The sequence below is a fragment of the Danio rerio genome, chromosome 15, assembly GCF_049306965.1.
Source record: "Danio rerio strain Tuebingen ecotype United States chromosome 15, GRCz12tu, whole genome shotgun sequence".
NCBI classification, from domain to species: domain Eukaryota; kingdom Metazoa; phylum Chordata; class Actinopteri; order Cypriniformes; family Danionidae; genus Danio; species Danio rerio.
In genome coordinates, this window is record NC_133190.1 from 25,816,474 (window position 1) to 25,828,730 (window position 12,257).

At 35.8% G+C, this 12,257-nt stretch overlaps 1 protein-coding gene across 1 annotated transcript; it reads left to right on the forward strand.

Annotated features, from left to right (window-relative positions):
• Positions 1-6,786: 6,786 nt before the first annotated feature.
• rnf26 (ring finger protein 26) lies at positions 6,787-11,379 on the forward strand. The gene has a single exon (XM_005157594.5). The coding sequence runs from the start codon at positions 7,329-7,331 to the stop codon at positions 8,610-8,612; it is 1,284 nt and encodes a 427-aa protein (XP_005157651.1). The 5' UTR covers positions 6,787-7,328; the 3' UTR covers positions 8,613-11,379.
• Positions 11,380-12,257: the final 878 nt, after the last annotated feature.

Below are 12,257 nucleotides of genomic sequence, written 5' to 3' on the forward strand. Positions count from 1 at the left end.
GATAAACTTCCTGAGTCAAAACAGCACCATCTGCAAGTTAACCCAGTGTTTGCTCTAAAATTTGGATACTCTCGTTCAGGATCAAATTTAGTCTGAATTAGTTTTTTAAAGTACAAATTAAATCAAAACTCACGAATTTTGTTATGTTACATTGCTATTTTTGTGGTGAACAATTCATCTGAACATGCCATCAAGAAAAAAAATTTTTGCCCTTGTAATCTTTATTTAAAATCTGAAAATGTGTGTTTTCAGTTAAATTGTTGTGTTATGTCTGTCTTACGTATTGGGCATGGCTAACATACTTAACCACAAAAAGTGAAAAAAGACCCACACTTACTTATTCAACACAAAAAAATTACATTTACGCATCAGAGATCAACCAAAAAATACATGTACTAAAGAGGAAAGGGAAAACACCTTTAAGTGTAAAATAAGAATATTACCATTTAGCTATGTGGAAATAGGTCATTATTTCCATCTGTTGCTCAAATTGTCCCACAAATATCATAATCCTAATCTAAACTTTGTATAGACTTTATATTCCAGAACACTTGTCAACACTTTACACTTCACATGCCAAAAATGAAAAAGTCACAAAATTCAGGTAACTCATAGATTAATCTGTGCCCTTTAAAAGTGGGTTATATGAACTATTTAAATTAGGGGTATCAAACTAATTTTAGCTCAGGGGCCATATGGAGGAAAATCTATTACCAAAATGGGCCGGACTGGTAAAATCATGGTATATATAACTTTAAAACAACTTCGGATTGTTTTCTCTGTTTTAATACGATCAAAATAAAGCAAAACTGGAGCCTGAGGACAACACTATCTCACGGCAATTCATTACTTTTTTTAATCAGTGGCTAATTTGTATGAACTTGTACAATCTCATTTGTACAATTTAGTACGATTTGCTTGTGCACCAATCACAGTTGGGTTTAGGGGTGTGGTTGAGTCCCATGCCTCCTTTTTAAAATCGTACATTTTCATACTACTGAACTGACAAATCAAAACGTTTCTTCTTGAGAGCACCGCAATGTGGTATGGCAGGGCATAGATGTGGTTTTTCTCTCTGAGAAAGCTGTCAAACTGATGCTGATTCAGGCTTCTGGATCAGATTAAATTAACAGTTTGCAATTGCTATGTGCGCCATCAATTGGAATAGCAGTTTCTATTATTGAAAATTTGCAGCTCATTTTTATACTTTACAAAATCATCTCACGGGCAAAATTAAACCCATTTGCGGGCCTGATCTGGCCTGTGGGCCGTATGTTTGACACCCCTGATTTAAATACTAATTTGTACACTTAAGGCTCTAAAATGTAGGGAAAATTCACCAAAAATTAACAATTTACTCCCAAGAAATTTGTTTGCAAATCATCTTACTTCTGTGATATAAACTGAAAAAGAATGATTTATCTGCATAGATGGCTTTATGAAGAAATTTGCATTGAAACTTTCTATCCTGTGTAGATGTTAAGGTTCTTGAAAATAAATTAAAAATGTTTTTAAGGGTGGCACAGTGGCTCCGTGGTTAACACTGTTGCCTCACAGCAAGAAGGTAGCTGGTTCAAGTCCCAGTTGGGCCAGTTGGCATTACTGTGTGGAGTTTAACCTGGTTTCTCCCACAGTCCAAAGACATGCGCTATATATAGGTGAATTAGATTAACTAGACTGGCCATAGTGTATGATTATGTGTGTAAATGGAAGGGTATGCACTGCAAAAAACATATGCTGGAAAGTTGCCAGTTCATTCCGCTGTGGCAACCTCTGATAAATCAGAGATTAAGTTGAAGGAGAATGAATGAATGAATGAATGAATGAATGAATGAATGAATGAATGTTCTTTTAAGAACTGTTCAGAAGGAACTCTAGGGGACATTAGGAACATAATTAACAGTTTGTTGTATTTTGTTTTGTGTTTTCCATGTGTACACGTAAAACTTTAGGTCCTACAAAATTAAATTTATTCACTTTGAAGATTCTGACTTACACTGAACACACTAATAAAAATGTGTTTTGAGAATGTAACCAAACCGTTTAAAATAATACTATATAAGTCAATGGCTTCCAACAATAGTCATTCTTTTAAAATATCTTTTTTGTGTTTAACAGAAAATGAATAAATTATTGCACACTTTAGAGTTAAAAAAGGTGCAAAGGTGTAGTTTCAGTGACAACTTTTGTTCTTTTATTTCTGAAAGTAAATAGGTAAACCAACAATTCATCATTAACAATGGGTTTAATGTGTGCTAAACAAATTTTCTCATGTCAAGAAAAATATTTCACTCTGTTAATTTTGGCAAATACACAGTCTCTAAACAAACATTTTTATAGATGTAGCAGAAAACCAAGTGAACCGAACTAAAATTAGATTTACCAAAGTAATCTGTTGAAGCTTTTCCAGCTCATTGTTACCAAACAATGGCGCATAATAGCATGCTAACAACAGCCATTGAACAAAGCATCTCTGTTGATCAGTCTACAGCAAGCTAAGCAAGCTAAGCTCCTGCTTCACAATATGAACCACAAAACACCAACATAGACAGATTTCTAAATGTTCAACACACCTGTAAATCAATATAATGTTCTAATTAGCATTCCTGTTTACTTAGAAATACATAAAACATGTAAAACCAACATCTACTCTCTCAATCCAGTCAAATGCTAAACATAATGGAAACTGTAACACATTGTGCAGTTTCACCCCTAAAAAATGGGTAATGACCTTCTTTATTGTTGTTTGGTAGATTGGTTATCATTTTTATAACCAAACTTTAACTACAAATACTTTGCCTGAACAATGGGTAGTGTAGCGAAACGATGAATAATGGGTTTAAATTGACTAATTACGGGATCATTTTCAAATAGTCTCAATACAAAGGCATTAAAGGGATAGTTCACACAAAAAATTACAATTCTGCCATCATTTACTCACACTTCTCTTGTTTTTTAAACCCTTATTTTGTTAAATGCTGATTGCTGGCACCTATTGACTTCCATAGTATTCTTTTCCTACTATGGAAGTGGATGAGCATTCTTCAAAATATCTTCTTTTGTGGTTAAGAAAGATAGAATATAATAAAAGTTTAAAACCAAATTAGAGAGAAAAAAATAGGTAATTGTCATTTTTGGGTAAACTATCTCTTTAAGTTACATTTTACAAGTAGCCAATAACATATGTCTATGAATTCTCCAACATTGTTTTTGAGCGTCATCAATTTCAATAGTTTGTAAATAAGGACAATGTTTGCTTCAAATGAAATGCCAAGAAGACCACATCAATGTTTCATCCTGAATGAATCCAAAAGCTGTTGTGAAATATGAGAGTAAATACAGTGTTTTGTTGGAGGTGAAATGTTAGTGAAACAATGGAACCATCAATAAAATGACAACAACCTGTCAGAATTGGTTTACAAGTATTTTGTTTCCCTTTCCTTGAATACTCAGAACAGACAACAACAGAAAGGAACACTTAAAGACTGTCATTGAGTTTAATGGGGTGGAAGTGTCCTGGAGGAATGGAAAACACAGCAGTTATGTTTTGTTTTATGCTCTGGAAGAAGGAAATGTGTCAAAGGAAATCTGTTCTCCAGGGCTTTGTTACATCCAAACGGGGGTCTCAGATCAGTGTAGTTTGTTTATTTTCCCAAGAGGCCATAGCTGAGAATGTGTGTTTGGCCTCAAACGAAGGTTAAAGAGTGTTCGACCTGCCGGCCCTGACAAATGCTCGGCAGATCAGCGTTTGTGTCCTCCAATACGCCAAATGGCTTGTGTGTTTGCATGTGTGGGTATTTTCCCCATGAAATTTTAATGAGAGGATTCATAAATTGTGCAACACTGACTAATTTTGCTGTTCTTTCTGTAATGACAAGCAAAGCCGCTCCTTTTGTTCATTCAGCTGTTTATCAGTAATGTATTTTCTTTGGGCTTGAAGCTTTACTGACATTAAAATCAAGTCCAGAACTATAGGAAGCAATCTGGATAACATGAAGTCAGAATGGGTAATGGGTTAGTTGACAAACCCTATTAATTATTACCTTATACATTACATATTTCTCATATGCACATTAATATCTTCTTAATGCAATTCTAAGAGTCCTACCATTAAGTCTAAAGGCATTTAGTAAAAACTGCATTTATATAACAATATAAATCAAACATGAAGATATAATCAGTTTGGGTAATACATTTTGTAGCTCTATTGTGATACAAATGTGTATTTAATTGATATTAAAGGGCATCTATTTTACCCCTTTTTTAAGATTTAAGATAAGTCTTTTGTGTCTCCAGAATGTATCTGTAAAGTTTCAGTTCAAAACACTTTTCAGATTATTTATTATACCATTAAGAATGTTGAATTTGTTGCTCTGAACACAATGTAGCTGTTTTTGTGGCCTGTACCTTTATTGCTAGTTCTCCTCACCCACCGTTCCCACATGCCAGTAAGAGTGTGCCTCAATCTCCGCCTTGCCTGCGTCACATAAACAGCACAGTGACAGACATGAAGTAAATCTCACGTAACAAACCTTCGTACAAATGATAATTTGATGTATTTGTTGTGGAGTTAATTAAAGCCTTTCTGCAATGATGAGTCACACACAATGTCATTACAAAGTTCATGCACATACACACAAACAAACACACACACACACACACACACACACACACAGTGAGTGCAATTATTGATATCTGTTTTGTTATAAGTATGTATAAATCAGTATAAATCATTCTTCTTTTATAATTGTACTGACATGCAGCTATATGGTGATGATTTACATTGTGATTTTACCATAGTTAACTTACTTTATTACAAACATGCTATGTTTTAAAAACGTTTTAAACTTGTAAAACTCACATTTACATTTGATGATGATTGATGATCACAGAGAGCTGAATAGATCTTTAATCCTAGTTGCTTTGTGCACGGCCTGTCTTGTTGATATGATTATACGTGTTACTATGGAGACATTTTAATACGCAGCTGACAATCAATTTGTGGGTGAGGAAAAACCACACTTCTACGTCATGTCGGCCTCAATATGGGAGAGATTTTGATCCTATTTTAATGCCAGGAAATTAAAAAAAATAAACTTATTGTCATTATATGACTTAAATATGACTGTGGACACACTTTACCTACAAGCAGTTCTGTCCAAACGGCTTACAAAAATATTTTTTATTATAGATGCCCTTTAAATCTAGTGTATAAAAGAGTGGTTAGAAATTGTAAACAACATTTATGTAATGGAAAAAAAATTTTTTTTTCCCTTTCACCTTCAAATGAATGTATTTAGAAATATCTGAACCAAATGGACTGAATATGTAGGGTTACTCTATCTAGATTTTGTAGAAGCATAAAATAATTACTGCTTGGTTTTAATCTGCCAGGTACATATTGTCTAATTTTATAACTAAACTTTCTCTCAGTCTCCTCTCCATACTAAGAACAAAGATTTGATATTATTTAATAGGGCTGCACAACATATCATTTCAGCATCGATATTGCAATGTGATCATTTGTAATAGTCACATCGCAGGATGTGCAATGTTAAGTTTGTATTAGAAAATGTCATTTGCATGTGTTTTTGAGTGCTGTGACTCTATAACGATTTTAAAAGCACCCAGGCATAAGAAATTTTACCGTTTGTAACTTTTTTAACTTATTTTAATTTTTATTATTCAATTACTGTATGTGACTATTGTTAGACTTGGAAAACGATAAAACACTGTTTATTTTAATTTAATATATTTCTTTATTAAATTTATAGATTTTTTATTAGATTTAATGCAGATGCACTTCCACTGCGGAACCATCCCAAATAATTTTTTTCCAAGTCATCTGGTGGAAATGTACTGATATTGCAATATATATTGCAAAATAACAATATATCGCTATGTTAGATTATTCCAATATCGTGCAGCACTATTATTTAATACAAAGTTTGCCAATTAGGTGTATATTTGACCCTCCCTGAATTGTGTAAATTTTGTTATTTAAATTGTTTACATTCTTATTTTATCATTATTGTTATTATTGATTTTGTTTACTTTATTTTTTACATTGTGTATTTTTAACTTTCGATGTTATGTAAAAAAGTGAAATGATTGACAGTGGAAAACATCTACTTTACGCTTAAATGCATTGCTTATGCTGCTACAGAATTTTTTTATTTTATTTTTTAATCTAGTATAAATATACTAAGAGAAATACATTTCCATTTAAAATATTCTATTATTATTTTCGCATATTACCTTTTTAATCGAATATTGCTCTATCCATAGGAACTTATACCATTGTTTTCTCTATATGAATTAAAGATTTTTTTTCAGTCCACATTAAGACCAAAGTCATTTTGAAAATGTCTACGCTCATTCCTCTTGTCTTAAAGTCATTATTTAGGCTACATCAACAATTATGCAACGAAAAGCTATTTTCCATGCGTCAAACGCCTAAAATGCCTAGTGAGGTTTATATTGTGGAATATCTCCATCTTAAACAAACGCCAAACCCCTGAAACCAAAAACTAACCAACAAATAAAGCAGTGATTTAATCAACAGAAAATACATTGAAACTTGCAAAGATGTTTTTGTTTGACTGTCAGTGACAAATGATTATTGTTTTCAGCCTTCAAATTCTCCAGGAAAAACTATTGTTTGTGTAATCAGATCGTGTCCAAAGTGCACTAAGTCAAAGTCCCTATGTATTGTCTTTGGCTAAGTGCAGCCGTGTGTCTGCGCAGCCCGAGCGCCTAGTTGATCCCCTTCATGTATGTTTTTTTGCAAAGCGGAAACAACAGGACCCAGACAAACCGAGAAGCTTTCGATTATCTCGATTAATAACAGAAAGAAAGAAACATCTGAGCTTGTCGTCGCCTCGGAGCTTCACAAAACAAACCGGGTAACTGAATTACACAATGTACACAATGGACTCGTTCTCGGGGTGTACAGATTTATACAACAAGCCAGCACGACGCTGTTTCGATTTTCAAACGTAAACATCCGCCGAGCAGCATCGTCCATGTGTTAGCAGCAACTTCATGATGCTAACCGTGTTTATGAAGACTGTACCTGTCCAAAACAGATGATATGGGATTTCTAACTAATCCTCGGTTATAGTACGACCGGAATGTCTTTGTTTTGAATCTTCCAAGACGGCAGGTTATGATACGAAAGAGTTAGCACGCGAGCTAACTCGGCTAACGTTATCAAAGCTGCGTGATTGTGTAGCCACTAAACTGAACTGTCGTTTGACACCACGAACAACACGACAGATGATATACAGTTCATCTCAGCGAACTGAAGTGGCATTTTACGAGCGGACATGCTTATTATGGGTGTGCTGAACATTGTGTTTAGTACAGTGGGAAAATGTGTAGATGTCATTTGCCTCCTTCTGGATCTAAACTTCGTGATCGTCAGCTCATTGATTCAGCTGTTGGTTTCAGTGCTCTCCTTCATCAATAGTCTGCCCATGCTCCTCACAAACTCGGTGTTTGAGTGCTGGAACCTCACTCTGCTGTGCATCATCACCATGAGGGACGGAGTGACCGTCGTGACCCATAACATGGTCGGAGGCTGGACTCAGCTGCTTGGAGGTGTGTTGGAGAGCTTCAAGATCATCGGATACCTGTCTTCACATCTACTGCTACGCACCAAAGAGCTCCTTCACCGTGGCCTGCTGTCCGGACACGGTTTGCTTCGACAGGCTTGGGAAGGCTTTGGGATTTTATTCAGCCTGCTGCTGTATTTTATCAACACCATAGTCAACCTGCTCCTCATAGGCACTCAGAACTTATACTCGCTGTTGGTGAGCACTGTGGAAGCGGTGTCATGTCCTCTGCAGAAAGCTCTAGAGCTGGCGTTAACCGTGCTGACCTTTCTTTACAGCAGTCTCGTTGGCACCTCCATCCTGTTGTGGACACCATGCAGACTAGCGATGGAGTTTTTGGGATCAGCGTGTCACATTTTTGTGAGCATATTTTTGCTCAATTCCTACGGGCTGCTTCTCACGTTGGTGATCATCACCGGTGCGACTGTGTATCTGAACCCTGCGCTTCCACGACAAGTATCTCTGCGCATGATCACCTATGTTAACACTGTACCTATTTTACGCCGACTCCAAATGGTTCTACAGCGACTCTATGTGCTGGAGAGGAATGTTTGGCAGCGATTAGCATGGCATCGCAGCCGGATTGGCCTCTTAGTAGCTGCAGAAAGAGATATTGGTCAAGCTGAGCCCAATATTGAGCCACAAGTTGAGCTAAATGTACCAAACCAGGAGGTGGAAGATGTTCCCGAAGACGCCCCCCAGCCTGACATTCCACTTCCCAGTTCCAGCGCTCACAGACCACTCCGAAAGTTTCCATCTGAGGACAGCTGCAGAGGCCCGCCAACAGACAACCTTCTCAATCTCCTGCAGGAGCAAGAGGAGAGGAAAAAGTGTGTGATTTGTCAGGACAGCACTAAAACTGTTGTGCTCTTGCCGTGCCGTCACTTGTGTTTGTGCAGAGAGTGCACCAACATTCTTCTGCGCCAGCCAATGTACCAACAGAACTGCCCTCTGTGCCGCCACATGATCCTTCAGACCATGGATGTGTATCTCTGAGGCCAAACGTTTACGGATGTGTTTGTCATCCTCAGGTGTTTTTGTTTTTTTCCCTCTTCTTCCGAGCAGGACTATTGCAGAAATGTGTCCATTCCACTACTGATGCTTGTAAATAGATTTGAATCTCAAAGCTTTTATAAATTGTGATGGTGAGGATTGTGTGCTTTTTTATGTTTTTATATTCATTGTCACTTTTTTCATCAGCTTATAAAAGCAACACTATTTTTCTCATGAAGCAGAAATATCATATGAATGTAAGCTTTGTATTAAAAATTGGAGGTTAATTGTGCTTTATTGAGAGGGTTTTGTATGCTATGATACTAACGTTGGAGTTTACTGTAAGAATTCTTGTACACTTCATTATTTTTTAAGGTGATCAATGAACATCTGCGACATCCAGTTGATTTTTGTTTCAGCATACACTCCCTGTCAAAAGTTTGGGCTCAGTTTTTTCCATGTTTTTTTAATGACTTTGTTCATCAAGGCGGCATTTATTAAATGTAATTTTTTTGTTAAATTTTTACAAAAATTTTAAATAACTGCTTATTTTATGTAATATCAAATGAAATTATTGCTCCAGTCATTATTGCTTTTATTATTATTACCATTAATAATAACTATAATATTAGAGTGTTTTCTGAAGGATCATGTGACTCTGAAGTAGAGCTGTGCGAATAATCGAAATCAAATTGCAATTTGCAAGAGGCTGCGATAGGAAATAAATATATTATTTAATTTCCTCTGCCTAGAGCAAATGCGTGACTGTCCTCTGTGTGTGACAGTCTTAGTAGCCAATTAAGTAAGCACAATTATGTTCTGCCCAATCAAAATTGCACAACTGAATCATGCAGAATGCCCACCATAAAACAAACAAACAGGAAAGCACGGACAAGTGCTTTAGAAGCATTAATAGACAAATTCATATCGAAGAAAAACAGCATGTCAGTAATATGGGAATATTTTAGACACCGAACAAAAACAGGATATTTTTAAGAGCTGTCACAGAATTGTTGCCACAGCACAAGGAAATACAACAAGCACCTACAAAAGGAGCACATAAAAATTTGTGTTTCATTTCTGAATATTTAAAACAAATTTGAATAAAAGTTGGAGTTAGTTAAAAAAATAAACTAAATAGATGTTAACTAACACACTGCATTTTAGCAGTAAGAATCTGCGATAAAGAATATTGAACTGAAGCTTGACTACAGAATGAAATCACAAATCGAATCAAAATCGAAATATCTGTTAAAAAAATTCGCAATTAGGTATTTTCCCCAAATCGTACAGCTTTTTACTGCCCTACTCAGAAATTTAATCACAAATACAATTTGAAAAATTGTTACTAGCTAATCACAAGAGGCTGCAATATGAAATATATAAGTATTATTTGCCCAGAGCAAATGCGCGCATGCCATCTGTGTGTGACAGTCTTACTAGAAAATTGAGTAAGCTCACTTTTGTTCTGCCCAATCAGAATTGCTCAACTGAACTACGACCACAATTTAAAAAAAAAAAAGAAAACAAACAGCAAATCACGGACAAGTGCGATGATGGTGTCTGCTGCTGAAGCAATAATACATGAATAAATATCAAAGAAAAACAGCATGTCGGTAATATGGCAATATTTTGGTTTCAAGGTCACAGGTCTCGAACAAAAACAGGAGAATTGTTGCCAGGGCTTACAGATGATTGAGCTGAAGCTTGATTACAAAATGAATCGCAGATCAAATCACAATTGCAATATCTGTCAAAAAAATTAAAAATCGAAACTATCGCAGATATTTTACCCAAATTGCACAGTCCCACTCTGAAGACTGGAGAAGTGAAGCTAAAAAATCATCTTTAAAATCACTGGAGTCAATTATTATATTAAATGATAAACTACTTTTGAGCAGTTATTTTATAGTGCAATAACATTACCAAATTGTACAATTTGTACTGTATTTGTTTTGTATGTTTAAATAAATGCAGCCTTATTGAGCAGGAGAAGTTTATTTTACAACATTTAAATATCCTACTGACCCCAAACCTTTGATGGCTAGTGTATGTAGTAATCATTCCACAGAAAGCTGTTTTGCACTCTCTTTGACTGACTACAATATTTTCACAATCTGATGACGTAGCTATGCTGTTTTTGTCATTTATTATTGAAGAGCATTAAGGCTCTCTCACTGCTCAAAGGGTATTGATCAATGCATTTTCAAATCGAAGTTTTGTGCTTGTTTTTTGTTTCGAGAGCCGGTAATCCAATTCAGTTGCAGAAAGGCTTTTAGCTCGGCTTTTTCCAGTAGTTGTTGTTAGAAATCACTATTTTGGAAACATCTTGTACATTAGAGAGACAAGCTGCAGGTCTTATCTAATTTATTTTTGTCTTATGTGATTTTTCAAAAGCTGAAATCCACAGATGTTTTCGGAAAGGCACAATGCGCACGACAATCAGGTGCATTAAAGAGACAAAAGCAAGTCCAGTCAAAGTTTAACAACTTTTTTACTTTTTCTGCCACTCTCATTACTGCTTAATGCAGATGATAAGCACTAACACATTTTATTGGTTATTATTGTCATTTTAAGATTTAAACAAGCTGTGATTTCATTCCATATTTAAGCCACAAGCCTTTTTAAAGTATTCTTGTACTGCAGACTATTTTGTATAAAGGTCTTCAGTGAAGTCTGTGGGCAGATGACTGTCTCTCGAGAGGCCTGGATAATGTCAAAACCACATTCACTGACCATCCAGATGAACAATAAACAGTGTTTGACTCTGTGCTTGTGTTTTCTTTGTCTTTAGCATGACTTAAGTAGTTTAGTCACTGGACTAAAATGCGATTCACAGCAATGTCATTGATTGACTGAAGTGAGTAATCCAACTTTTGCGCACACATATGCAGATTCTTTGGACTGCCGGTTGTAAATGCATGTGAGACATTACTAATTAGAGAGTATTAACCTTATTCTTCAATGTGGAAGTTTTCGAAATTGTTTTAGTACTTCCCATTCAGTTGCTTATGTAAGAAATGACTAGGAATAATAAATGGCAGAAAACGGTCAAACTACTTGCTCTACAAACAAGTGTTTGCATGACTACAGACAAAGAAGAATATTATAGTAAGAAAATATCAGTTTGCAACTTTAAGCAGCAAAACAAGCTGTTTTTAATGTCTAAAAATGAATGGAAGTGAATGAGACCGGAAGTCTCGAGGCAAAAAAAATTAAAATGGATGCACCCGCTTGTAAGCGGAGAATAAGGTGAACAGGCCTTTTCTTTCAGTTATTAAATATTAAATCTCAAAGGGATACGTTCTCCAAAACTGAAAATTCTGCCATCATTTAATTATCCTTCGGTTCCAGAATTGTTTGACTCCTCTTCTGTTAAACAAAAAAGAAAATATTTCGATGAAAGCTGTAAATGCAACCATTGACTTCCAGAAGACCCAGGACACTCAAAGGGACTATGTCTCTCAGCTGGCCTGGGAACACCTCGGGATCCCCCCGGAGGTGCTCTAAGAAGTGTCTGGGGAGAGGGAAGTCTGGGGTTTTGTCCTAAGACCGCTGCCCCCACGACCCGGCCCTGGAAAAGCAGTACAAATTGAATGATTGTAAACGATTCCTTTAAGCCAAGGGTGTCAAACTCACATTTTTGAG

What these genes read in the sequence shown, in the direction of transcription:
- rnf26 (XM_005157594.5), top strand. Translation starts at nt 7,329, where the DNA reads ATGCTTATTATGGGTGTGCTGAACATTGTGTTTAGTACAGTGGGAAAA.